This window comes from Sus scrofa, chromosome 3 (genome assembly GCF_054392235.1).
Source record: "Sus scrofa isolate SSC_HxYL_T2T_F1_AM1 chromosome 3, Sscrofa_HxYL_maternal_Yorkshire_Landrace_v2.0, whole genome shotgun sequence".
Classification (NCBI taxonomy): domain Eukaryota; kingdom Metazoa; phylum Chordata; class Mammalia; order Artiodactyla; family Suidae; genus Sus; species Sus scrofa.
In genome coordinates this window covers 18,968,666-18,996,060 of record NC_139385.1, presented here as the reverse complement: position 1 = coordinate 18,996,060, position 27,395 = coordinate 18,968,666, and the positions used below count along the sequence as shown (strand labels likewise).

The 27,395-nt window shown below is 49.8% G+C and overlaps 1 protein-coding gene across 6 annotated transcripts in view; it reads right to left on the bottom strand.

Moving 5' to 3' along the window:
• The window catches only part of GSG1L (GSG1 like), a 241,675-nt gene that overhangs the window by 23,501 nt on the left and 190,779 nt on the right, over positions 1-27,395 (bottom strand). For 4 of the 6 annotated variants that reach the window (XM_021086437.2, XM_021086438.2, XM_085017126.1 and 1 more), the window contains 2 exons: positions 26,348-26,459; positions 10,321-10,488 (listed from right to left, as the gene is read on the bottom strand). In XM_021086437.2, the coding sequence (XP_020942096.2) occupies positions 10,321-10,488; positions 26,348-26,459 (280 nt within the window). The remainder of the gene's footprint in view (positions 1-10,320; positions 10,489-26,347; positions 26,460-27,395) is intronic. The other 2 variants (XM_021086439.2, XM_085017128.1) reach the window with 1 other exon arrangement.

The following is a 27,395-nucleotide window of genomic DNA, read 5'->3' as shown; positions in this document are numbered from 1 at the left end:
AATTCCAGGACCCAATGTGGCCACAGCAACTGGGATCCACTGGATCTTAGCTCTGCTGCGATCGGGGAGGGGGCCAGACCTCCCCAGCACAGTGCTCCCAGCACGCCCTCCACCTGCCATGGCCCTCTCTGTGCCACCTTCAAAGCCCACCCTTTTCCGGCTGCCCCAGGCTGGCTTGTTTCCCAAATCTCCAGCCACTTTCTGGTATAAACTGGGAGTCTTCGGGGTGAGCTTCTCAAACTGATAAAGGATGAGGTTTTTCAATCTACCTTGGACCAAACTTTCTAATAAAAATATAACAAAAAAGGGTTGCTAGAAAGTGAAATGGAAAAACAGCCACACACAAAAGGCAAGCTTGGGTAGACCAGTGATATCAACTCACTATGAAAGTTTCCAAACACGTGTCTCAGCTTCTCTCCTTCTGTCATCATGGATGTTAGCAAATGGGCCCTGGTCCGGGGACCAGACTTTGAGTAGCACCGGGGTGTGGAACCCTTCTTTATCCACTGGCCTCTGCTGGCCACCCACCTCCTGACTCATAACCAGGGCTGCATGCTTCCCACATGGGCTGGTGCCTGTCAATCACCCAAGGAGCTTGTTAACATGCAGATTCTGACTCCGCAGGTCTTGAGTGAAGCCTGGGAGTCTGCATTCTAACAGGTTCCCAGCTGGGGCCGATGCTGTTGGACCCCCCGAATCACATCTGAGGAACAAGGCATTGGACCTGGGTTCTGGGCGCTTGTGAAGCTAAGCATGAGCCCAGTCGGCCCCCTATATCCTGGGCTGTCATCTGGCGGGGCCATAGGACATGCAATGAGCATCGTCAAAGAGCCAGTGGGACTGTAAATTGGTATAACTACTGTGGAAAACAGTATGGAAATAAATATCTCAGAAAACTAAATATAGAACTGCCATATGACCCAGCAATCCCACTCCTGAGCATATCACCAGACAAAACTTTCATTGAAAAAGATACATGCACCCCTATGTTCACTGCAGCACTATTCACAATAGCCAAGACATGGAAACGACCTAAATGCCCATCGTCAGATGAATGGATTAGGAAGATGTGGTACAGAGATACAATGGAATACTACTCAGCCATAAAAAAGAACAAACGAATGCCATCTGCACCAACATGGATGGAACTAGAGACTCTCATACTGAGTAAAGTAAGTCAGCAAGAGAAAGACAGACAAGACAGACACCATATGCTATCACTTCTATGGGGAGTCTAAAATATGGCACAAATGATCTACCTACCAAACAGAAACGGATCACGGACATGGAGGACAGACTTGTGTTTGCTGGGGTCGGGGGGGTGGGAAGGGAGGGAATGGGATGGACTGGGAGTCTGGGGTTAGCAGATGAAAACGGTTGTATTTGGAATGGATGGGCAATGGGATCCTGCTGTGCAACACAGGGAACTCTATCCAATCACTTGGGATGGATGAGGATGGAGGGTCATGTAAGCAAAAGAATGTACATATATGTATAACTGGGTCACTCTGCTGTACAGCAGAAATGGGCAGAACATTGCAAATCAACTATAAGAAAAAATGTAAAAGAGGAGTTCCCGTCGTGGCGCAGTGGTTAACGAATCCGACTAGGAACCATGAGGTTGCGGGTTCGGTCCCTGCCCTTGCTCAGTGGGTTAACGATCCGGCGTTGCCGTGAGCTGTGGTGTAGGTTGCAGACGCGGCTCGGATCCTGCGTTGCTGTGGCTCTGGCGTAGGCCGGTGGCTACAGCTCCGATTGGACCCCTAGCCTGGGAACCTCCATATGCCGCGGGAGCGGCCCAAGAAATAGCAACAACAACAACAACAAAGACAAAAAGACAAAAATAATAATAATAATAATAATAAAATTTTCCAAATGCCTTTAACATCTAAAAAAAAAAAAAAAAAAAAAAAGAAAAAATGTAAAAGAAAGAAAGAAAAAGAGCTGGTGGTAAGGACGGTGGCACGGGAGGGTGCCCGGAGTCCTCCAGCCTCTCATGTCCCTCCAGCTGGCTGTTATTTGCAGAGAAGGTGGATGCTGGGCAGCAGCCCTCCTGCCAGCTCTTCCCGCCACCGCGACTGTTTCCACTTCAAGGACCGCTCTGTGCCTTTGTCTTTCCTTTCATGCAGTGTTGGGCCTCAAGCTCATCTCGGGAGGGCCTCGAAATTTCCATGGCACCGTCTCTAATTTCTGGGCACCGTGCTCCTCTTGAGACTCAACAGCGATGTCAAAGGGTCCCCATAAAGAGCAATAAAGCGCGAGGCATCCCTGAGAAGTAATATTCAAGCAGCGAGAGTGGGAACCGCGGGTACCGGGGAGCAGGGAAAGACACGTCTCAGAGGGTCAAATGGCTAAGAAGCAGTCGCAGAGGACAAAGAACACAATGATTTTTAAATGATGCGCTGGTGATGGAACGAAGGAGGGAATTAAAAGGAAATCTGGCAAATAAATGACCACCAGGTAGGAGATTACGGTTTTATAACCTCCCCCTCAGAAATGCCATTCCAAGACAGAGGGAAATAGATGGCATTTTTAAAAAGATTCTTTTGTTTTTTCTTTTCCCATTTTGTGAGCAAGATCATCATGATATGAAACATTTGGAAAATACAGGGGAGAAAAAAAGGGAAGATAAATATCCACAGTGCCAACCACCTCCCCCGATCTTTATGTGTGGTGGATGGTTTTATCTCCTGTTTCTCTGATATTAGGGTTTGTTTTTTGCTTTTTGTTTTTTTCCATTTTTTTTTTCTTTTTAGGGTGGCACCTGGGGCACAAGGAAGTTCCCAGGCTAGGGGATGATTCAGAGCTGCAAGCCTACACCACAGCCACAGCAACGCAGGATCCAAGGCGCACCTGCGACCTACCCCACAGCTCAAGGCAACGCTGGATCCCCGCCCCACGGAGCGAGGCCAGGGATCAAACCCACATCCTCATGGATACTAGTCAGATTTGTTTCTGCTGCAGCCAAGCGGGAACTCCAAAAGACCTTTGGCTATTAGCATCCTGAGATGATTTTCAGAACTGTGTGGGCTAGAAATGAGGGCTTAGAAAAACAATCACTAGCATCCGTGGAGCCCCCAGCCCAACCCCTCATCCCTGCCTTCAACAGCTCCAAGGGCCCCCGACAACATGAAAAGCCGTCAATTTGGCTTTTCTCAGCCCAGCCTTGGTTGGCTACAAGGAGAGAGACCAGGTGCGCAGTCACAGAGGTGGGCACACCTGAGGACTTTTCCCGAGGGGAAAGTTCTGCCAGCAAGACCAGGGGCAGCTCCCAGAGGGCAAAGGTCACCTTGCCCTAGCAGACTGGCCAGTGACCTGCCCACGAGGCTCTAGCCTTTCTGCTGCCACCCTCTCCAACCATCCCCGTGGTCTGGAATAAAAAACAGAGCGGGAGTTCCCGTTGTGGCGCAGCGGGTTACAAACCCGACTCACATCCATGAGGACACGGGTTCGATCCCTGGCCTCGCTCACTGAGTTAAGGATCCGGTGTTGCCATGAGCTGTGGTATAGGTCACAGGTGCAGCTCAGATCTGGCGTGGCTGTGGCCGTGGCAAAGGTCAGCAGCTGTAGTTGCAATTGGACCCCTAGCCTGGGAACTTTCATATGCTACAGGTGCAGCCCTAAAAAGCAAAAAAAAAAACAAAAGGGGGGGGAGGGGGCAGGGGGAACGGAGCTGCAGCTCTGCCCTGCACGCGTGGCAGCAGGGTTAGCACTGTGGACAGAGGATGAGCAGCAGGCTTAGGTCCAGTTCAGAACTGATACTCGAGATAGGTTCTGCAGGCTTGGAACCGACAAGGCAAAGAAGGAGGCACACCAGGCAGCAGGGACAGTCATCCTGAGGCTACATGGAGGCAGACCCCATCTGGGAAACTTCCAGATTTCGGGGGGAGGGTCTGTGCAGGGGGAGGGGCCCTGGGTCCTTGGTGAGGCTCAGAAGCAAGGAGCTTGGTCCTGGAGCCACGGGAAGTCACTGCAGCATTTTAGCAGAAAGATGAGGGTGGGCAGGTCACTGGCCAGTCTGCTAGGGCAAGGTGACCTTTGCTCCCTGGGAGCTGCCCCTGGTCTTGCTGATCCCATGAGCATAGTGGGGAGGGGCTGCTGCTGAGGAAGGACAGAGGCGAGGGGCAAAGCCCACCCCACCTCCACAGAGGAGCTGAGAGCGGCTGCTGCCTTGAATGAGAATGACGGGGGTGGAGACTGAGAAAAGTGACCCACTCGTGGGGGAAAAACACTGGCTTTGGGGAGCGCTGACATGAAGGCTAGGACAAGCAATGTCTGCTCGCACAGGCAGGACCACCCTGGAGAAAAGTACGACTGGGTTTGGGGGAGACCATGATAAGTGGGTTCTCACCATATTGGTTTTTGATGCCTTTGAGGATCCAGAGTAAAAACACCAAGGAGACTGCTGGGTATGGGTGGGGGTCTGGAGGGGCCTGAGAATGCAGGAGTCGTGGTGAGTATGTGGTCACTGAAGCTGATGTCAAAAGGGAAGGTAGGGAGTTCCCTGGTGGCTCAGTGGGTTAAGGATCCAGCACTGTCACTGCTGTGGCTCAAGTTCCTAAACAGGTGTGGCCAAAAAAAATAGAAGGGGCTAGAGCTGACCTTGAGAGCACCACCATTTAACCAAACAGGAGTGGGGAGGGGGCAAATGGAGCCCAAAAGAGTGGCTGGTGGGAGCCTGGCGTCGGGTGGAGGGTGTATGCTCACAGTCTAGGCACCTGGGAGCTATTTCGGTGGAGTGGGGGGGGGGCAGCTTGCAGGGGGTCCAGCCGTGAGGGGGAGGTGAGAAGGTGCAAACAAGCCCTCCCCAAAGTTTCCCTATAACAGACGGGGGAGAGTAGAACTGGTGGGGAGATGGGTCTTAGGGTCCCTTTCTGACCAGTCAAGGGGATGCGTAAAGAGGGCAGAGCCCTTCACTCTATGGGACAATTTAGGTCCACGCCAATCCATCTCCCCCAGGTCAAGGTCTGGCTGCTTTGCAACCGCCCGGAGCCCCATAAGGCCCAGCACGCAGGAAGGAGGTTTGGGGAGGGTCCCCAGGTCACCTTCTCATCTCAGTAATATCCACTGGCTGCAGGGCCAGCGCCCCCCCCCCACCGCCCCCAAAGCTGTGAGATGATAAGAGTCACGAGAGCCAGGCCCGACTCCCACCTGAACCCTGATCTCAAATCACACTCAACTGCTTCAATTTTCAATACTCTTGTCTGTTGCCTGTCCTGGCCTCTGCTTGTACGGTCGCCTAAGCCTGGGAACACCTTCTCCTGCCCATGGCCCATCTAGTATCCATGAGGATGCGGGTTCAATCCCTGGCATTTCTCAGTGGGTTAAGAATCCAGTGTTGCCCTAAGCTGTGCTGTAGGTCACAGACACAGCTCAGATCCCGTATTGCTGTGGCTGTGGTGTAAGGCCGGCAGCTGCAGCTCTGATTCCACCCCTAGCCTGGGAACCTCCATATGCCGCCGGCTCGGCCCTAAAGAAGACAAAAAGACTAAAAATAAAAATAAATAAAAACTTGGCTTGAGGAGCTACTGCTGTGGAGCAATGGCATTGGCAGCATCTTGAGAGCTCTGGGAAGTGAATTCAAACCCCAGCCTGGCACAGCGGGTTAAGGATCCAGCCTTGCTGCAGCTTCAGCTTAGATAGAGATGGTGGCTGGGGTCTGATCCCTGGCCAGGGAGCTCCTTATGCTGGGGGGCAGGGTGGCCAAAAAAGAAAAAAAAAAAAAAAACCAAACTCTTGGTTTGAGGGTCTCGTCCCTGACGGCTCTTCTATCCTCTGTCTGCCCTGGGGTGGTGCTGAGTGCTCCCCTTGGAGTAACCTCCAGGAGACCCCCACCGCGGCACCCGCTGTGCACCCCATTCTACTCACTCCCCGAACCAGAGCCAGGGGCCGGGCAGGTGATGGAAGAGGCGGGAGGGCTGGGAGGTGAAGTGATTCAAGTGGGGGACTCACAGCTAAAAAAAACCGCAGAGCTAATCCCAGCCCTGGTCTGTTTGCTCACATCTTCCCTCGAACAGTGCCTGCAACAGGAGGTACTGCATAACTACAATTAACAATGCAATTATCACGAGTAGTTAATAACTTGTTGAGCCCCCACGCTTCTAGGTGTCAGGGACAGAGCGGAAGCCAGGAAAGCGTGCCCCGCTGGGGCGCTGTGCGCATGCGCGGCGGGAGGGCGGCAGTGAATGAACAAGGAAGTTCAGAGACTAGGACGAGGCTGGACGGCACCGGATGGGATGGGACGGGACGGGACGGGGGCGGGGCGGCTCGGAACTAGGGAATGTCGTGGGGTGGTGTGATCCTGGAGGAGGCGCTGCCCTCCTCCCTGAAACCCCTGGCTTCCCCGAGGGAGGCGGGGGATGTTTGCTCAGTTGGCCGAAGTCCCCCTGGAGTCCAATCCAACAGGGTCTCATTTCCTTCCCCGTGTTGTTAAACCAGACCTGAACATCAAGCATTCCAGAAAGTACCGGATGTGCAAATATTTACCTTGCACCCTGCAGCTTCCGACCCTCCCCTGGGAGGCCGGATTAAGACGCCCTCCTTGGGGGTGACAGGCAGGGTGACGCTGGGAGGGCTTAACTCCAGACGTTTCTCAGAGCTGGGACAGGCAAGGCTGCTCTCCCTCCCCCACAAGCCCCTCACAGGGGAGCAAGATGGCCCTACACAGACAGACACAGACACAGACACACACACACACACATGCACACAAGCATGTGCAAAGCACACACATACATGCATATATACCCATACCTTTCTTCCACACACCCCTACATTTCAAAACCCTTGAAAACAGTTCAGAATCTACCTGCTCACTCCTCAGACCCAATTTCTACAGAGAAAAATCCAACAAGACAGAAGTGGGGTGCAGTGGGGTGCAGTGGGCGACAGCCTGGCCCCTCCTGCTCCATCAGCCCACATGGGGCCTTCAGCCAGGGGTGCCTCTCCCAGTGGTAGGAGTGGTGGGGGGCGTTTGGGAGACCCTGCACCCTCTCCCAGGGCACGTCTTTGCCACACCCCTCTTCTGTATTCACAGCCTGACTTGTATCAAACCCACCCGTTTGCTATGGTTGTGAACATGATTCTTGGATCCCTACCGTCTAAAACACTCCGTCTCCATCCTAAGCTAATCGTTACCAAGCTATATGCTTGGCATCAGTAGCAGAAGGGACTGGAAGTCACACAGGAGATGCCACACAATGCGCTCACTCCATTACCTGGGTCATCAAATTTGGGCATTCCCAGGATGCCAAGCACTCTGGGTTCTCTTACCTTGAGTTAGAGGAACCCAGCCCAGAGGGGCTCAGCAACTTGCCCCACGTCACACAGCAGAGAGGCAAAAGAATTGGAAAATTCCAGTCAAGGGGCTCCTGAGCCCTGATTCTTTTCATGGCAGCCCCTGCCCACCCCCCAAGGTGGAGGAAACATTTGCAGGTAGGGTCAAGGATCCCTCTCTGTTGTGTCCCTGGCTGTGGGTTTTGGTGACTCCAGCCACCATAGTAGGTCAGCCCTGCTGCTGAGACCCCTGCAGACCAGTGCAGACATCTGTCCATGTGCTCAGAGCGCTTTGCAGGGGAGGCACCAAAAAAAAAAAAAAAAAAAAAAAAAGGGAACAGCCCAGCTAAGCTGAAATGTTCTCCTTGGAGAGGAAGGGAAATAAAATTTGATGAACCTCTGCATAATGTTCAAGTTATGAACGTGTAAAGTGATATTCTGCACATATGCTAGGAAGCTTTTATCTTCTCCCACGTTGCTGGGGCCTGAGCTGTTAGGGAGCAGCAAATGGCAGCTTCTGGCTGATGAGGAAGCAAGAGGTCTTGTCTTCTGCCTCAGCAAAACCAGGCTGCCTGTGGATGCCCCAGGCTCTCCCACAGCTGAGGGGACAGCTGATATCGGGCTAATGAGGTGGCTTTAGGCATCGGGTGCTTACATGACTGCTATAAACATCACGTGAGGAGTTCCCGTGGTGGCACAGCGAAAACGAATCCGACTAGGAACCATGAGGTTGTGGGTTTGATCCCTGGCCTCGTTCAGTGGGTTAAGGATCCAGCGTTGCTGTGAGCTGTGGTGTAGATCACAGACGTGGCTGGGATCTGGCGTGGCTGTGGCTGTGGTGTAGGCTGGCAGCTGTGGTTCCAATTGGACCCCTAGCCTGGGAACCTCCATATCCCATGAGAGCGGCCCTTAAAAGCAAAAACCAAAAACAACCACCCCCCCAAAAAAACCCCACATTTTATGAGTGCCTATTATGGGTCCCGTGTCATGCCACCTATTGCCATCCTCCTAGGGGACTGTCCACAGCAGTGGGCAAGGTGGGCCTGGTGCCAGGTCAACCTGACCTCAGCTGACCCATCCAGGCCTGGACACTTGACCTGGGACGTCCATGTAGGGGCGCTCGGATGCCGAAATGTACCCAATTGATGGTGGGGCTGCTGCTGAAAGGGCACGAAGCAGCCAGAGCTGAAGTCTCCAAGGAGAATTTAGTCTATCACATACACATGGACACGTATACACACACACACCAAACGAACAAAAAGGTGTTAAATGAGCACCTGCTAGGTGCCTGGTACAGCCCTAGAATACAGTGGGGAAGAAGAGAACAGAGCCCCGCTGTCCCCAGAGCTCAGTCTACAAGCTAATCACACAGATAGAATGTCAGGTTGTGTAGGTGCTATGAAAAAGCAGCAAAGGGGAGTTCCCGTCGTGGCTCAGTGGTAATGAACTGGACTCATATCCATGAGGATGTGGGTTCGATCCTTGGCCCCACTCAGTGGGTTACGCATCCGGCATGGCCCTGAGCTGTGGTGTAGGTCACAGATCCAGCTTGGATCCCCCATTGCTGTGGCTGTGGTGTAGGCTGGCAGCTCTATCTCCAATTGGACCCTTAGCCTGGGAACCGCTATGTGCCGAAGGTGCAGCCCTAAAAAGAAAAAAAAGGAAAAAGCATCAAAGGGATAAAGAATGACTAGGCCAGGGGGGTATGCAAATTTAGACCAAGTGATTAAGGAAGGTCCCCCCTGAGCAAGGGACGTCTGAGCCGAGATTGCCTGAGTGAGCCAGCCAGGTGAGTATTCCAGGCGGGGTACTGCAGGTGTGAGGGTTCCCAAGTGGAGATGAGCTTGCAGGGTTCAAGAGATAGAAGAGAGGCTCATGTGGCAAAAAAGGGGGGTCTGTAGCCATCAGAGAGAAGTCCCTGCATGTTCCCCATTGTCCCCCACCATGCAACTCCTTGGCTTGAAACCCTTCCATGTGCCCCAGGGAGAGTCCAACGCCTCAACGCTGCCCAGCTCCATAGCTTCCTTCCCCCTTTTTCCTCCTCAGATTCTGTCATCAGTCCTGAGAACCCTTCAGTTTCATGCTACTCCAAGGCATTATTGCATGTCCAATCAGCTCCCCCCAAAGCAGACTCTGTGATAATGACTTGGGCATGGGTAGTTTATGAGGATATGGTCCCAGGAAATACGACAAATATGACAACCATCTGCCTGTCTTTCCATTCATCCACCTATCCATCCAGCATCCATCCATCCATCCACCCACCCAACCCTACATACATCCACCCAACTCTCCATCCATCCAGCATCCATCCAGTCACCCATCCATCCATCCATCCATCCATCCATCCATCCATCATTTATTTTCACCTCCTCTATTCCCAGCTGGACTCTAAGGACTGAGATGCAGTCTCTGACCTTGAGGAGACTTCCTCTTCTAGCCACCATCACTAATCCCACTGGAAGTTCTCAGGCTAGGGGTTAAATCGGAGCTGTAGCCGCCGGTCTACACCACAGCCACAGCAACGCAGGATCCGAGCCGCATCAGCAACCTACTCCACAGCTCAATGCCGGATCCTTAACCCACTGAGCGAGGCCAGGGATCGAACCTGTGTCCTCATGGATGCTAGTCAGATTCGTTTCCACTGAGCCATGATGGGAACTCCCCCCACCCTTTTTTCCCCTCAGTGCTGCAATAGAGCCCAAGAAGGAAACTTTGGTTCAGCCTCTCTGTGACATTAATCTTAGGTCTAAGAAGCATGGGGACATATGGCCAACACTCAACTTGATTTCCTTCCTGGTTTTTCAGGCTCTGACCTCATAAGCCCAAGGCAACCTCATGCCCCAGACAACATTACAATGTGCCAGAAATTGCAACATAGTGGGGTCCAAACTCTGCCTCACCCACCCTGCCCCTTCCACCCCCCAGCCCGCCAGAATACTTCCATTGGACCGTTCTAGTATTCGACTGAAGCTTTAGGGCCAGTGAGGCCAGGCCTTGGGCTTCGGATTGCCGGTGGGGGCCGGAAGTGACCCCGGGTGCACTGACCTCTCCCGGAAGTACTTGATGGCCTCAGGGTCTATGAAGGTCGGCTCCTCCCGGTAGCCCTGCTCAAAAACCTTGCGCTTGTGCCGGAACTCAACGACCGTCTTGGTGTAGGAGTTGAGCGTGGTGACAGAGGCTGCCATGCAGCAGGTAAAGGAGCCCCACGCCAGGCTGCCAAGAGACGAGGAGAGAGGTGCCACGGTGAGGGGGAGCAGGGCACAGAAAACCACACCCACCAGACTTCCAGACCTGCGCGGATGCGGCCGTAGAGAAGCGTAGGGCTTGGGCAGCCCCTCGGGGTCTGGTCTGGGAAACAGCACTGTCCATACGCTGTGATGCAGACGCAACAGAGGTCATTACTGGGAGGCAAGAAGAGAGCGAGTCATTCCATCCAGGGGTTGGCATCAGGGAAAGGTACCAGAATACGGGGATGGTTGCCCTGGGTCTTGGGGGATGATAGAGACTTTGAAAGGGGAAGGGACATTCCAGGAAGAGGGAAGAGCATGTGCAAAGGCGTGGCGACAGAAGGCGATAGGAAGCATTCCGCCGACTATAGGGAGTTTGGGGTGCTGGAGAGAGGGGGTGCGAGGAGGTTAGTTGGAGCTGATGATGGAGAAGTAGATGGGGGTCAGATATCCTAGCAGCTGGTTTTCCAGGAGAGTTAAATTGCCCTTGTTCACAAGGGACCTTGGCAAAGGTACTTCACCCCTCTGCCTCCTATCACACCGTATCACAGAGCTGTTGCAAGGAGTAAAGGAGACGACGACCCATTAAAAATATCTTAGAACAATGCGTGGCACCTGGCAGGCACCCAAGAAAGGCTTGTTATTATTACTATCATCGCTATTATCAACATTCTTACTACCCACTTCTGACTTGATTTCCAAACTCTTTGTCTGTTAGATTAAGGCTCTCTGCTCACACTTCCTCCACGCTTTTGGCTGTGCTCCTCTGCTGTGTATGTTGAGCCAGCCAGAGCTGGAGAATCTGTTCCACGTACATCTGGAAAGAAAGGGAGGGTATGTGGAGCCAGGAGACTCATCTGGCCAGGACACTGGTCTTCTCCGACCCAGTGCCCATTCTGGAAATGGCCTCCTGCCTGATTCCTCCATTCAAGACCATGCAGTAATATCTAGAACCAGGAGTGGGGTTCCAGCCCCCCTCCAGTTCCCCCTAGTCTGGTTTCTCGAGTCCCTGTTCCCCAGTCTCTGCCTTGCAAACTGGTTTCCTCCCCATGAAGGGCTTAGTCTTGCTGCTGCCAACTCTGCACTGTCTCAGCAGCTCCAGCCTCCCCCTTCACCAGCCAGCTTTCAGGTCTCTCGACATCAGGGCCCCTGCACGCCCCATGCAGCCCACCTCTCATGCCCACTGCTCTTTGTCAGCCTCAGAGAACCCAGAGGAAAAGCAAGGGGAAACCTGTGGATTCAGCCTTGCTCCCAAGGATCTCCAGTCATCAAGTAGCCCTTATCACCCAAGCCATTAATAGATGCCCCCATTTTTTTCGTAAGGAGCTAACTGCAATCCTCCAGAAGCACTCAGTATCTGTAATAGACAACTGTGGGTGTCAGCCTGGCCCCTCTAAGAACCTCCCTGTCCATCAAAGATGGACAAACGTCTGGCCAAAGCTGGTCCAATCAGATACTCTCTTCCTCTGAGCAATGAAGCTGAAGATTCTAGCTCCATCTGGGATGTCTGAATTGGACTGATGGCAATTCAGAGAATGAAGAAGTGGGCTTTTTTCTGGGATTCCAAAAGTATATGTCTGTAGTGTGGCCTGACCAGTGCCTGTTCTGTAAAGGGACCACTCCTCCCCCCCCCCCCTTGGGCCATGAGGTTTGTAGGGACCTGGCCTCACCCCTAACTTTCAGGAGCGTGCACATGACCTAGACGTGGCCAGTGAGAGTGTCACATCCCTCTAGCCATTGTAATTGGTTCAGGGACGGACATGAGACACCCAAATAAGGCTGCTGAGACTTAATTCTAGGCCTTTGCTGAAGCTATTCGGAAACAGGGCTCATCTTTTTTTTCTGTATTGCCAAGCTGGTAGGATTTGAGCCAGGAGCTGCTGGAACCCAATGGGCCACCCCCGAGCTTGAGAATGAAGCTGACTCATAAGAAAGGAGAGCCACAAAAAGGAGCTACACCCCTGAAGTGAAGCCATTATCCCTGGACTTTCAATTATAGGAGCCCACATTTCTTTTTTTGGATTTTTTTTTTCTTTAGGCCAGTTTGAAATGGGTTTCTGAAATTGGCAACAAAAATTCTTATACAATTACTTTCTATAAATTCCCTATTTTGCATAAGTTAGTTTTTTTTTTTTAATCTTTTTAGGGCCGTAGCCGTGGCATATGGAGGTTCCCAGGCTAGGGGTCAAATCAGAGCTGTAGCCACTGGCCTACACCACAGCTCACGGCAATGCCAGATCCTTAACCCACTGAGCAAGGTCAGGGATTGAACCCACGTCCTCGTGGATACTAGTCAGATTCATTTCTGCTGAGCTATGATGGGAACTCCCATAAGTTAGTTTTGAAGTGATTTTTCTAGTCTTTACAACCAGGGGATCTTTAACTACGACCAGCTCTAATTCTCAACTCTGATGGCCCAACCAGAAAAGGGGCATCACTCTCTCTCAGCTACTCCTGTTTAATTTCACCCCATCCTCATAACATCCTGTAATTCTCTTGCATCTTTTTTATATTATTTTTTATTCTTCATTTTTAAATGAAACGTTTTGAGATCATTCTAGATTCACATGCAGTTGTAAGAAATAATTCAGAGAGATCCCATGTACTCTTTACCTAATTTTCCCCCAATGATAGCCTCCTGCAAAGAAGTACACGACCAGGATCTTGACTTTGGTACAGTCAAGACACAAGATGGTTTTTCATTCCATCACCATAATAATCTGTCTGATCCGTCCCGTTGCCATTTTATAGCCACACCTATATCCCTCCCCACCCCTGGCAACCACTAATCCCTTCTTCACTCTCTCGTTTTGTCATTTCAAGCATGTTAAATAAATGGAACCACTTGGTATGTACTGCTGGGAGACCACTGGACTGCTGAACTCTGCAGAGGCAAACTTGGTGTATGTGCAAAAGCACAACGAGCTAAGGAATATGCTTACACGGAGCTCTAAAGTGCAGGATCTCCTTCAAAGACAAGATAAGGGAGTTATGCATCAACCATGCTATTCTATGAGCAGCTGCACTATGCCCTAGAGGTATGCACCTGTAACTAGTTCCTAGTATTTTCCTTTGTTATTCACTGGGAGATAGTTTTGTCATCGCCTGTGCCTGAGAGTTTCTCCTTAACCTACATACATCACCTTCCCTGATAAAAGTCACGTGGGCGAAAGCCCTGGCACCTTTCTTCTGCAGAACAGAGTGCCTCCTGGTCCCCCACTTTCTAACTGTAAAAGAGTCTTGTGTGTTTTGTTAAACCTCGCCGTCCCTCTTTCAGGATCTCCCGCTGCCCTGCAGTCCTGGATGTGGCATCGCACATTTGGGATCATCCCCCAACCCCAGCCTAATTCTCTGGAGAGTCATCCAAGTTATGTGTATCAAGAGACGGTGCCTTTATATTCCTAAATAGGGTTCCTAGGGCAATGTATGAGTTGCTCCACATTCCCACCAGCTTTAGGTGTTGTCACTATTTATTAATTTGAGCTATTCTGATAGACATGTGGAAATACCCCATTGTGGCTTTCATTTGCATTTCCCTAATGGCTAATCGTGTTGAACATCTTTTCATCTGCTTAGTTGCCATCTGTGTATCCTCTTTCATAACATGTCTGTTTATGTTTTTTGCCCACTTTCTTATTGGATGATTTTGCTGTCGTTGTTGAGTTTTGAGTGTTTTTATAGCACCTAGATACTAGTCCTTTGTCAAATACATGATTTATACTAATGTCTTCTAGTCTTTAGCTTATCTTTTCAACCTCGGGGAACAAGGTTTTTCACAGAGCAAAAGTGTGTAATTTTGACAAAATCCATTTTATCAAGGTTTCTCTTTAAGCTTTTAGTGGTTTGGATGTCAAGTCTAAGAATGCTTTGCCAGGTCTAAATCTCAAAGATTTTATCCTATTTTTTTCCTAAAAATTTTATAGTTTTTATATTTCATATCTAGGTCCATGATACATTTTGAATTAATTTTTATAGAAGGTAAGGAGTTTAGATCAAGATTTTTTTTTTTTTGGTCTATGAATATCAAACAACTCCAGCATAATTTGTTGAAAAAGCCACTCCACCTCCAATGAATGAATTTACACCTTTGTCAAAAATCAGTTGGGCATATCTGTAAGGGACTATTTCTGGGTTCTTTGTTCTGTTCCATTGATCTATACACCTCCCCCTCCCCCAATACTGCATGGTGTGGATTACTCTAGCTATAAAATAAGTCTTGAAACCTGGTAGACTGATTCCTCCCACTTTATTCTTCTTTCTCAAAATTATTTTAGCTATTCTAGTTCCTTCACCTTTCCTGATAAATTTTAAATAATCTTGTCTAAACCTACAAGAAATGTTGCTGAGATTCTCTCTCTCTCTCTTTTTTTTTTGTTTCTTTTTAGGGCCACACCCTCAGCATATGTAAATTCCCAGGCTAGGGGGCAAATCAGAGCTACAGCTGCTGACCTATGCCACAACCACTGCAACGTGGGACCTGAGCCACATCTGCAACCTACACCACAGCTCACAGCAACTCCAGATACTTGAATCACTGAGCGAGGCCAGGGATCAAACCTGCATCCTCATGGATACCAGTCAAATTCGTTTTCACTGTGTCACAACAGGAATTCCCAAATGTTGCTGAGATTAATGCGAATTGCATTAAACCTCTATAACAACTTGAGGAGAATCCACCTCTTGGCCATAAGCATGGTATACCTCTCCACTTATTTAGGTCTTCTTTAATCTCCTTCATTGGCATTTTGTGGGTTTCAGCATGCAATCCTATAGATATTTTTGTTAGATTTATGACTATTTCCCTTTTTTGAGGGTCAATGATAATACATTTTTAGTTTTGTTGTCTGACTGTTCTTTGCTAGTTTATAGAAATATAGTTGATTTTTTTTTTGTATTTTTATCTTATATCTTGAGGTTATATTGAACTCATTTATTAGGTCTAGGTGTTTTCAAGAGGGTAGATTTCTTTTGATTTTTCTACATAGACAATCATATCATCTGCAAATGGGTATAGTTTATTTCTTCCTTTCCAATCTCTATGCCGCTTATTTACTTTTCATGCCTTGCACTAGCAAGAACTTCCAGCACTATGTTGAGAGAGACTGGTGTTCCCAGTCCTAGGGAGAAAGCATTCAATCTTTCACCATTAGGTATAATGTTAGGTGCAAGTGCTTTGTAGATGTGCTTTATTAAGTCTAGGAAGTCGCCCCTCTAGTTCTCCTCTGGTTTTCTGCGAGTTTTTAAAATCATGAATGCATATTGAATTTTGCCAAATGTTTTTCTTCATTGATTGGTATGATTATGTGGTTTTCCTTTTATGCCCTTTTATCTTCTCTCATTGATAATCTGTTTGTCTTAAATATAATTTAGAACCATATCAGACCATGTTATAATTTTTGCTTCAATCATCAAGCATAACTTAGAAAACTCAAGAGGAAAGGCAAAAATGTTCTTTCTTCATTCTTAATGTTCCAAGATTCCTTCTTTAACTTTTTTTTTTTCTGTTTAGAGAACTTCCATTAACCATTTATTAGGATAGATGTGCTGATAGCAGATTTTCGTAGCTTTCCTTCACCTGAGAATGCCTTGATATACCCTTCCCTTTTCTGAAGGATATTTTTGCTAGAAATGGAATTCTAAATTGATGGTTCTTCTCTTTCAGCACTTGAACCATCTCATTTACTTCTAGCCCCTTGATTTCTGATGCAAAATCCACCATTTAAATTGGTTTTCTCTAAAGTTAAGATATTGTTTCTATTTTGCTGCTGTCAATACTTTTTTCTCTGACTTTCATTTTGGGGGGGTTAAAATTTTTTTCAGGCCACACCCACACCATATGGAAGTTCACAGGCTAGGGGTTGAATCAGAGCTGCAGCTGCCAGCATACGACATAGCCACAGCAACACCAGATCTAAGCCACGTCTGCAACCTACACTGCAGTTCACAGCAATGCTGGATCCTTGATTCACTGAGCGGGGCCAAGGATCAAACCTACATCCTCACAGGTACTAGTTGGGTTCATTATTGCTGAGCCACAATGGGAACTCCTAGTTTGTTTGTTTGTTTTATAAAAACATAGTTTGACTATAATGTGTCATGGTATGGACGTCTTTGGGTTTATCCTGTTTGGAGATTCACTCAGTTTGACTCTGCAGGTTTATGTCTTACAAAACTGGGGAAATTTTCGGCTATTATTTCCTTGAGTACTTTTTCAGCACCCTCTCTCCCCTCCCCTTCTGGCACTTCAATGTTAGGTCTTTCATCATAGTCCCCGAGGTCCCTGATGCTCTGTTCATTTAAAAAAAAAAAAATCTATTTTCTCTCTGCTGTTCAGATTAGGTAACTCCTATCTTCAAGTTCACTGATTCTTTCCTCTGTCCTCTCCATTCTTCTGTTGAGCCTATCCACTGAGTTTTAAATTTCAGTTCTAAAATTTCCACTTGTTTTTCTATATATTTTCCAGTTCTTTCCTGGAAGACTCTATTTTTTCCTGAGACCAAAAGAAAAAAAAAGAAAAAAAATTTCATTTGTTTCAAGGGTGTTTGTAATTGCTTGTTGAAGCATTTTAACAATGATTGCTTTAGAATCTTTATCAGATTATTCTAACATCTTCACTATCTAAGTATTGTGATCTATTGATTCTTTCTGCTTTCAAGTTGAAATCTCCCCAGGTTTTGGTACGGTGAGTGACTTTCAGTTGCAATCTTGACATTTTGAGTATTTTTAAAAATAAGACTCTGGATCTTCTTTAAACCTTCTGCTGACAGAATTCTGACAAAGGAAGAGGGAACACGACCTTGTTATTGCCAGGTAGGAGAAGAAGTCCAGGTTTCCCACTGGGCTACCACTGACATTCAAGGTGGAAAGGTTCCTGGTTACTGCTGGGCAGGGATGGGAGTTTTGACCCCCCCTTAGGCTTCTGCAGATACCATTCTGGGTGGAAGGGGCAGGAATGCCTCATTACTGCTCCCCAGTTTGCCTCCACTGACACCACACAGAGAAGAATGACTTCATCACCCTGGGCGCGAGTGAAAATCCTGACTCTCCACTGCTCCTCCTCTGACACCACACCATAGAGAGGGGGAAGGCACGCTGTTACTGCCCTAGTGGGGCTGGGAGCCCAGACTCCTCATGTGACCTCCACTGACACTCAGGGGTGTGGGGGGCTTTCTTAACTGTCAAGCAGGGTGAAAATTCCAGCTACCTACTCTGATACCAGCCCAGCAGGTTGTGGGGTATGCAGCAGTTGGGTGCCACATTTCAGCCTGGTGAGTGAAATCTAAACTTGACATGAGTGGGATGGAGACAAAGGGTGTTTGTTTCTTTTTCCTGTGATATGTGACTGGGTAGAGCAGTATTTGCTAAAAGCTTTCTGTCTTGGTAGACTGCCCCTTTCCTGGCTCTTTGGCTAGAGAAAGCAGACTTTTAGTGGGGTTTTGGGGGGAGGCATGTGTGCCAGTTAGCATTTCTGAGTTGCTGACTTCTTCAGCTCCAAATCTGGGATATATGAGATGAAAAGTACCTACCAAAGTGCTATCTCTTGATCCTTAGCCAACCTATTGTCTTCCCTCCACCTTTCATTGGCTTGGTATGTTTATATGTGTAATGTCCAGGGATTTCAGTGGTACTTAGCAGGAGGATGGGGAGAGGCATGACTGCTCCATCTTCCCAGAAGTGCAAATCCTTATTTGTTTTTGGATTGTCTTCCCCCATACCAGAATGTGATCTTCATGAAAACAGGAGCTTTGTTTAGTTCACTGCTATATCTTTAGCACCTAAAACCATGCCTGACATGTAGTAAGCACCCAATAAATATTTGTAGAATGAATATAAACAGAGGTAAAACAAAAACAGATTTAAAAAAAACCCCACAGATACAAAAGCATTGTTCTGATTTAGATGTGGGTGAGGGGCTCAGGGCTGCACCTGTGAGTCTTCAGCTTCCTTGGTCCCCAAACTCCCAGGCTCCCAGGCCCCCACGCAGGGCACAGGTTGAGAACCTCAAGGCTGGAATGCCTGCTGGTGCTTGTATCTTATGCGGCTGGACTGGTGCAGTGAGGTATGTGGGTGGTTGGCCTGGTTTTGGGAGACAAGAGCAGAATGGATGCTGTGACACTGTGATGGGGGCAGGCAGTGGGGGTGGCTGTTAACTAGCTCTCTATCCTCTGGGAGCTACAGAGGTTGGGGCAGGGGTTGCTAGAGGACCAGATTCAGAGATGCATGGATGCCACCTTGAAATCTCTTCCAGGCTTTGCTCAGTGGAAAGACTGTAGCTGGTCCTTGAGGGAGGCAGCCCTTGTCTCCCTTCGGGCCAGACAGGCACAGAGTCACTGTGTGGGGCAGGACAAGGCACAGATGCTCCATCCAGACCACCCTCAGTGTCCATGGACTGATGGGATCAGGAGATGATGATGGCAGGATCTGAAGGCCCAGCTGGTCCACGCATGGCAGCAGAGCATCCTCGGGTACCACCTGGGTCTCTCCCTGCCCTGGTCTTAGAGAAAAGAAGGTCAGTGCCACTTGCCTTGGTGAGATGAATAAGAGTAAGAGCTTCTTGCTGACCACACAGCCTCTTGGTAACACCAGCAAACACCCTCTCCAAAGGCTCTTTGGAGCCAAGGCTCTTCCAGAACACACACCCCCACTGCAAGGGATCAACTTGCTAAAATGCCAGCTCAGCCCTGCAGAGAGGGCAGGGCAGCCTGGGTTCCCCAGAGAGGTAGGGGCTAGTCTGCTGTTTCCACAAGGTCATGGAGACTGGAAAGGAGGGGAAGAGAAGGAGGAGGAGAAGGGGCAGCGATGAGGCTACCACGTGGCACACAGGTGGGCCCCAAAAGCAAAGAGAGGGGCACTACCCTCCTGGACATGGCATAACTAGCTACACTCTAGCTGTGTGACCTGGGACAAACTGCTCAACCTCTCTGGGTGTCCAGCTCTTATAAGCTATGACTCCACGATGTTCCACCACCCTCGTTCTGTCAAGTGAATGCTCAGAATTGGGGTTTCACTGTGTGTGCTGGGGTAAGAGGGGCCCCTTTCCTGTCCCCTTCCATTTTGATCAGACACAAAACAGAAGTAGCACATGACTAGCTTGCTATTCTTCCACCATCACCAGGAAAACTGGCCTGTTGACATTCCAACCAGGGATTACAAACTCTTAATTCTTGCAGGGTCAAATGGATGAATTCAGTGTGAGTAAGGTGATGCAATAGGGACTGGTGGGGACTGGGGTAAAGTGGGGAGCCTATGCCCCATCTAAAAGGGGTAGCCTCTGCTCAGCTGAAGATGCCTGCTGCCATGTGGCAATGTGGATTAGGGCATGGACGTATCCTCCAATAGTCAAGAGAAGCCAGAAACACCAATTTTTTTTTTGCTTTTTAAGGCCGTAGCCAATGGAGCTTCCCAGACTAGGGGTCAAATCAGAGCTATAGCTGCTGCCCTACACCACAGCCACAACAACTGGGGATCCCAGGCATGTCTTCGACCTACACCACAGCTCACGGCAACACTGGATCCTTAACTCACTAAGTGAGGCCGTGGATTGAACCTGTGTCCTCATGGATGCTAGTCAGATTCCTTAACCGCTGAGCTATGACAGGAATGCCCAGAAACCCACATCTTTATGTAAACATTTTTACCATTTTGGATATTAGAAATAAATGCAAATTTTTAAAAAGCCCAATGTGGCGGCTCAAACAAAACACCTACAGGCTGGGTTCAGCCCTGGGCTGCATGCAATGTGGAGGCTCTGCGGCTAATTGTGTGATTTGGGCCTTTGCTCTTTCCGAGCCTGTGTCTTCATCCTTTAAGTGGGGGTCAAAGGCAACCCTTCCAAGTAGAGGCTAAAGGACAAAGGACCTGAGAGCTCAGGGCTTGTAAAGTGCCTCCACTGTGTCCAGTTCAAAATAGGCACCGACCAACGGTGGTCTCATCCCACTCCCTCCCCAAGCCAAGCAGCTCCCCGCATCCCCCTCCCTCCCCCACCCCTACCCTAGGGGCTGGCCTTGGCATTGTCACAGGAGGACGTGGACAGAGTTAAGACAAAGACCTAAAAAGGGGAGCAGACAGGAGGGTTGGGGGGCCCAGGGCGCAGGGCAGGGATGCGGCTCCCTGCCTTAGTGGCGGCCCAAGGAGGGGAGTCTTGGGGCGTGCGGGGGGTGGGGGGGGGACAGGGTACGGCCAGGGCTGGGTCTCCAGGAAACACTCAAGTCCTAGAAACAACTGCAAGTGGCCAGTCTGGGGAGACGGGGAGGAATGGAGCACCAGGGGCTGCCTGCGTGCCCACCCGATGTCCTCTTCTTGGACATCTGAGTCACATGCCTCTCAGAAAGCAAGAGCGGCATTACCAAAAGGCCAATGTCATCAGCATTTATAATCATGGCCACTTATGGAGGGAGCACATATTGGATAGAAGCATTTTAAGAGCTGGGCGCCACGTGGTCCTAAGACTATAACCCCATTAAACATGCATCAGTGTGATCTCTGCTCTGGAGCTGAAGAAGCTGAGGCTCCGAGAGGATGGCTTGCTTTGCCTTTCACAGCAACATTCATGGAGCACATTCTTTGGGCTAAGCGCCTCACGTGCGATACGTCCTGCAGTCCCCAAAGACGGCCTCCCATGAGCCACCCCTCCTGGGGCTCATGCTTTTGCACAACCCTTTCTCCTCGCCCTTGATCCCATCATTAGCTTTTTTTTTTTTTTTTTTTTTTTGTCTTTTTTTGTCTTTTTGCCATTTCTTGGGCTGCTCCTGCGGCATATGGAGGTTCCCAGGCTAGGGGTCCAATCGGAGCTGTAGCTGCCAAGCCTATGCCAGAGCCACAGCAACACGGGATCCAAGCCGTGTCTGCGACCTACACCACAGCTCACGGCAGCGCTGGATCCTTAACCCACTGAGCAAGGCCAGGGATCGAACCCACAACCTCATGGTTCCCAGTCAGATTCGTCAACCACCGAGCCACGACGGGAACTCCGATTTGCTCTTGACGAACAGAATGCCGCAGAAGTGACGCTGTGTGACTTTTGAGGCAAGGTCGTAATCTAAACTTGTAGCTTCCACTTGGAACTCTAGGAACGCCTGCCCTCTGGGGACCTTCTCCAGGGACCCTTCTCCAGGGACCCAGCCACCGTGCCCGAGAAGCCCTTCCTGCTGACAGCCCCAGATGCCTGGCCTGGCAGTGCCCCAGAGGGCTGGCCCTGGCCGAAGTACCATGGAGGACCCCATGCCAGGACCCCCTGGCTGATAAGAGACAATAACACATGTTAATTTTAAGGCACTACGTTTGGAGATGCTGCGTGACACATCAGCTAAAACACCACACACACTGCACACTGCCCTGTGACGTAGAAACTCAGGCTGCCCCCATTTTACAGCTAAGGCTCCTGAGGCACTGAGAGGGTAAGTGACTTAGCCAAAGCCCAGAGCTGGCAAAGGCCAAGGTTAGGATCTGCTCCCAAGCTGTCTGATTCCAGAGGCTGCCCCTCAACCACTCGTGTGTACTGCCCACAGTAGTCCCTCAGTGCATGCCAGGGTGAAGTTTAAACCCAGGCTAACAGACTACCAACCACAGAAACTTGGCATCCCTCTCAGCAGCTGGTCTCCAACATCAATCCAGCTCCTTGGCAACCCTGACCTATAAGGCTCTGCAGCCTGTTCTTGCAGCCCCGCTGGGCCAGGAGATGGAGCCTGGCGCTATCGTGCTTTGGACCTGGCCTCCTCCCTGGCCGGGGGTGGGGGCAGAATTTTGACAAATGGCCTCACACATATTAAACAAGAGAGATGACACTGCACAGCCCTGGCAAGGCCCCAAAAGCGAGGGATGAAAAATGGGGCTGATCCATCTTGCAGGCCTTGGTGACAAGGAGAAATGGATCAGCCCTAATGGGGGCCGCACACTGGGGCCCGGCCTTAAATAAGTCAAATGGGAATTGGGTGCCCCTTGAGAGGCCAGTCTGGGGTGGGTGTGGGGCGGGCAGTGCTGAGGAGCAGGGCAGGAAGCCCAGCTTTAAAAAGGGAGAAAGGTTCCCGCGGCCCGACACCAGCAGGCTCACCTCCAGGACGAAGAGCCAGGCGTTGCTGGAAAGAGGCCTGTAGGGGGAGGGGTTCAGAATCCCAGGCAAGTGACCCAACCTTCCTGAGCCTCAGTTTTTAAATATGCAACACGGGATTATTATATGTGTTAAATTTCATGTTAATAACGGTAATATTAAAAGGGTTGGCATTCGGGAGTTCCCATCATGGCTCAGCGGAAACGAATCTGACTAGTATCCATGAGGACGCAGGTTCGATCCCTGGCCTCGCTCAGTGGGTTAAGGATCCGACATTGCTGTGAGCTGTGATGTGGCCCTAAAAATACCAAAAGGCGGGGGGGGGGCTGGTGTTCATAGTGTACGTACGGGCATCGTGTGCTAAACACACATGAACTTTTTTTTTTAACTTAAAAAACATTTTTTTTAGGGCTACACCTGCAGCACATGGAGGTTCCCAGGCTAGGGGTCAAATCAGAGCTGCAGCTGCAGGCCCACACCTCAGCCACAGCAACACCAGATCCGAGCCGCATCTGGGACCCACAGCACAGCTCACAGTAACTGCCAGATCCTCAACCCACTGAGAGAAGCAAGGGATCGAACCTGTGTGCTTATGGATATTACGTTGGGTTCTTAACCTGCTGAGCCACAACAGGGACTCCTGAGCTGTTTTACTATTACCCTGCCACCTATCTCTGAGAGGCTGAGAGCAGGGGCTCTGGAGCCAGAATGCCTGGGTTCAAATTTAACCTCTGCCACTCTCAAGGTGGATTACCTTGGACAGGTTACTTAGGTTCTCTGAGCCTCAACTCTGGTCCATGAATTACCTACATCACAGCCATGCTGTGATCCTGACACATCACGGCTCAATACGTGGAAGAGGTTATTTCACTCCTGCTCAGTTCTCAAAAATGTCTGTTCCCTCCCTTTGTCTTCTTCTCTAGCTCAGGGTGACTACTTTGCAAGGGCAAGACCTCAGGAAGGGAAGTTCCCGTTGTGACTCAGTGGGTTAAGAACCAACTAGTGTCCATAAGGATTCGAGTTTGATCCCTGGCCTTGCTCAGTGGGTTAAGGATCTGGCGTTGCCATGAGCTGTGGCGTAGGTCACAGATGCGGCTCAGATCCCGCGTTGCTTCGGCTGTGGTGTAGGCTGGTGGCTGCAGCTCCGATTTGACCCTTAGCCTGGGAACTTCCTTTAAAAAAAAAAAAATCTCAAGAAGGAACTACTAGGGGGTGGGAGGAAGGATTGGGTAAAAGGAAGTCAGAACCTGAGCTTTAACTGGTTTTTCTGTGACGGTTCTACTTAAAGGAGTTAGGCACTATGCTGGCCAGTCAAGGTCCCTCTAATGCACTTGACTTTGCTCTTGCAAACCCTATTTAAGTAGGGAGTGGGAAGGGGCAGAAATACAGCAGGAGTCCCCACTGGTCTGAATTGGGGTCTCTCATAACCACTTCCTGCTCCATTCCGACACCCTCCGCCTAAAGATGCCTTCTCACTGCCAAGGCGAAACTTGCCATTCCCCTGCCTAACACACTATCTTATTCCCTCCTCTACCAGCCTGATGGACCAACTTCTCCCCCAAGGACCCTCCCCAGGGGAAGCTGGGTCAGTGACGCCTTCTCTGTGACTCCCGTCCACCCACCCACAGCATAGCATGGTTCAGAGGATGGCTTGTTCACTGGTCTTTTTGTTATGCTTTGGTTTTTTTAGGGCCACACCTGCAGTATATGGAGGCTCCCAGGCCAGGGATTGAATCGGAGCTGCAGCTGCCAGCCTACGCCACAGCCACAGCAATGCAGGATCTGAGCTGCATCTGTGAACTGCATCGCAGCTCACAGCAACAGCAGATCCTTAACCCACCGAGCAAGGCCAGGGATCGAACCCCCATCCTCAAAGATACTAGTCGGGTTCGTTACTGCTGAGCCACAATGGGAACTCCTTGTTCACTGTTCTTAATCCCCTGTCACAACATGGTCTCAGCCACCACTGTACGCACAGCACCGAGAAGCCCCAGGCCCCACTGCCCCTCAAATATGTACTCACTCAGTAAATATGTGTTCAATGACTAAGTGGGTGAATGGCCCCCAGCTACCAGAACCAGACCCGGATGCCCTGTGTAACAGACAACTGTGGTCATTACTGTCACTACTCCAGCATGCATTCCTCCTTTTGACAACAGCTCACTCCACCCCCAACCCATCCCCCCAAGTTTCCATTATGAGACCTCTCCTCTGTCTCTCTGTCCAAGAGTTTGGATGGGGGCAACTCCACCCTCTGGATCACGTGACTCAGGCCAGACCAATTAGAGCAGTCCAGTCTCCTGCGAGTCTAAATCATTGGTTGCAGTATGGTCACATGACTTAAGCTAATCCAGTGAACATCATAACCGGGATTTGGGCTGGCAGTATTGGAAAGAAGCCCCATCTCTCTGCTGGTATTGCTACATTTATAACACATAAGCCTAGAAGTGGGCTTGGTGACCATCTTTACTACTACCTGGGGGGAAAAGCTGCTTATGAACAAAGCTGACCCAAAGGGAATGGAGTCAGAAGTGGGGAGAGAGTGATTGAGTTCCTGATGAATCACCTGAACACCTGGATCCAGCTGTGCCTGAAGCAGCCCTTGTGGTAGTTCATCTAGCAGCCATTCCGTCCATTCATCAGTTGAGAGTTGCCATTCTACCCGCTCACCATTTGAGAGTTTGGGACTCATTCCTCATTGCAAAGGAATGGTCAAGCTGCGCCAATAAACTCATGACACTCCCTCAGCCATGGTGATGATTCAGAAGAGGGAAAACGGCCTCAGCTGGGCTCATCACAGCGAGGCTTGGAACTTTAGTAAACGTTAGGGAAAGAGAAGCTCTCTCTCCCCCTCATGAGTGAAGGAAGAAGCACCAGCTTCAAGGGCACTTTCTCATCACCAGGGTGGAAGCTCACGCAGGGACAGAGTTAACTTGGGGAGTAGGCAATGCTCAGGTGACCACAGAGTAAGAGAACTCAGCCTTGATGACATCAGAGACGCTGGATCAAACGTTCCCTGAAGTCCATGCCAAGCTGTACTTTCCATTTACAGGAACCAATGTATTTCCTTATTGATTAGAAGGAGGTGGGCGGGTTTTTCCATTACAGTCTATGCACCCCTAGACGACCCACCTAGACTCCTAATTAATGAATGAATGAACTCATATACAACTCTAGTTTACTTAAGCTTGGGATGCTAGAACTCACAAGCCAAAGAATCCTGCTGGATTCTGCCTTTCTTTTGCACACTCTGAGGTGCTGATCCCTGCTGCCTGCATCCAGAGCCTTTCACTAGGATCTCTACAGCTTCCATCTCCACATTCCAGAGCAGCCTCTAAGGCAAAGGTTGGCCAACTTTCTCTGCAAGGGCCAAATAGTAACTATTTTAGGCTTAGTGGGCCACTCAGTCTCTGTCACAACCACTCACCTCTGCCCCTGCAGCGTGATAGCAGCTGTAGACAATAGGTTAACGATGAGTTTGGCTGTGTCCCAATGAGACTTTATTTATGGACACAGAAATCTGAATTTCCCATAATTTCCACATGTTGCAAAATATTCTTCTTCTTTTGATTTATTTCCAGCATTTCAAAGTATAAAAACCATCCTTCACTTAAGGGCTGCACGAAAACAGATGATGGGCCGGATTTGGCTACAGGTGGCCCATTTCAGCCCTAGGGTCTCAAAGCATCTCTGGACTCTGGGTTCCTACCGCCACCTCCCTCCACTCCCCAGTAGGGTCGAGCTGCTGCAGTCCCAGCATGCCTCTCGGCTCTGGCATCTGAGAGTCCAAGCCACTTACCAGAAAGACCACCCGTAGTCCCAGGAATGAGGTCTCCAGTCTTCGGGGCCAAGGCTCACGGTGACCTGGAATACTTGCGTGTACATCATGTGAGCTACCATTCCCAGGAGGCCTGTGGGCAGAGCAAGACAAGGCATCAGGAAGCAAGGTGGGGCTTTGCCTACAGGCCTGTTAGCCTGGGTGAGCATGGACACCCCGCCCCCCGCCCCCCGCCCCCCGCCCAGGCAGGACCAGAGCACAGACAGCCAGAGGGTGAAGGGCCAAAGAATTGGAGTTGAGCCAGAGGGCAAAGGGCAGCCTGGGAGAAATTTAAGCAAGGGAGACATAGAGTCAGATATGGGTGCGGTTGTGCAAAGTTTTTCTGTTAAGCACAGATAAAGAAATAGTGTAGGCTCTATGGGTTGGGCCTTGTGGTCTCTGTGGCAACTCTTCAATTCTACTGTATCAGCCCCAAGGAGCCACAGACTATATATAAAGGGATGAACATGGCCGTGTGCCAATAAAACTTTATTTACAAAAGCAAGCATTGGGCCAGATTCTGCCTGTGGGCCAGAGTTTGCTGATATTGACCTGTGTTAGAAGGTCATTTGGGAGAAACTGCTTAGAGAATATTTTTCAAACTGCACATCTTAACTCACCAATGGATCATGAAATCCACTTCGTGATTGCAACCAGTATTACAAAACAAATAAATGAACAAACAAGAGTGGAATGGAAGGGAATAGAAATATCTGATACCGTCAAATGTAGCAGGAGTAAATATTGTTTTGTGAAACTTTTCAGTTCTATACGTGTGTGTTTGTGTGTGTGTAATTATAATGTGAAATGTTTTTCCGTGGCTCTTGTCAAAAACCCTGGAACCCACTGGCTAGGAGAACTTTGATTCCATGGGATCAAAGTCACCCCCTGGAGTCGAAGCAGAACCACACCTCCAAGGCTGTAGACTGCAGCCCTGAATATGACTGTCCCCATTTCACAGGTGAGAACATAGAAGCTCGGTGTGGTCAAGTCTGCTCCCACGTCCCAAGGGAGCAGATGGCGTAGTTAT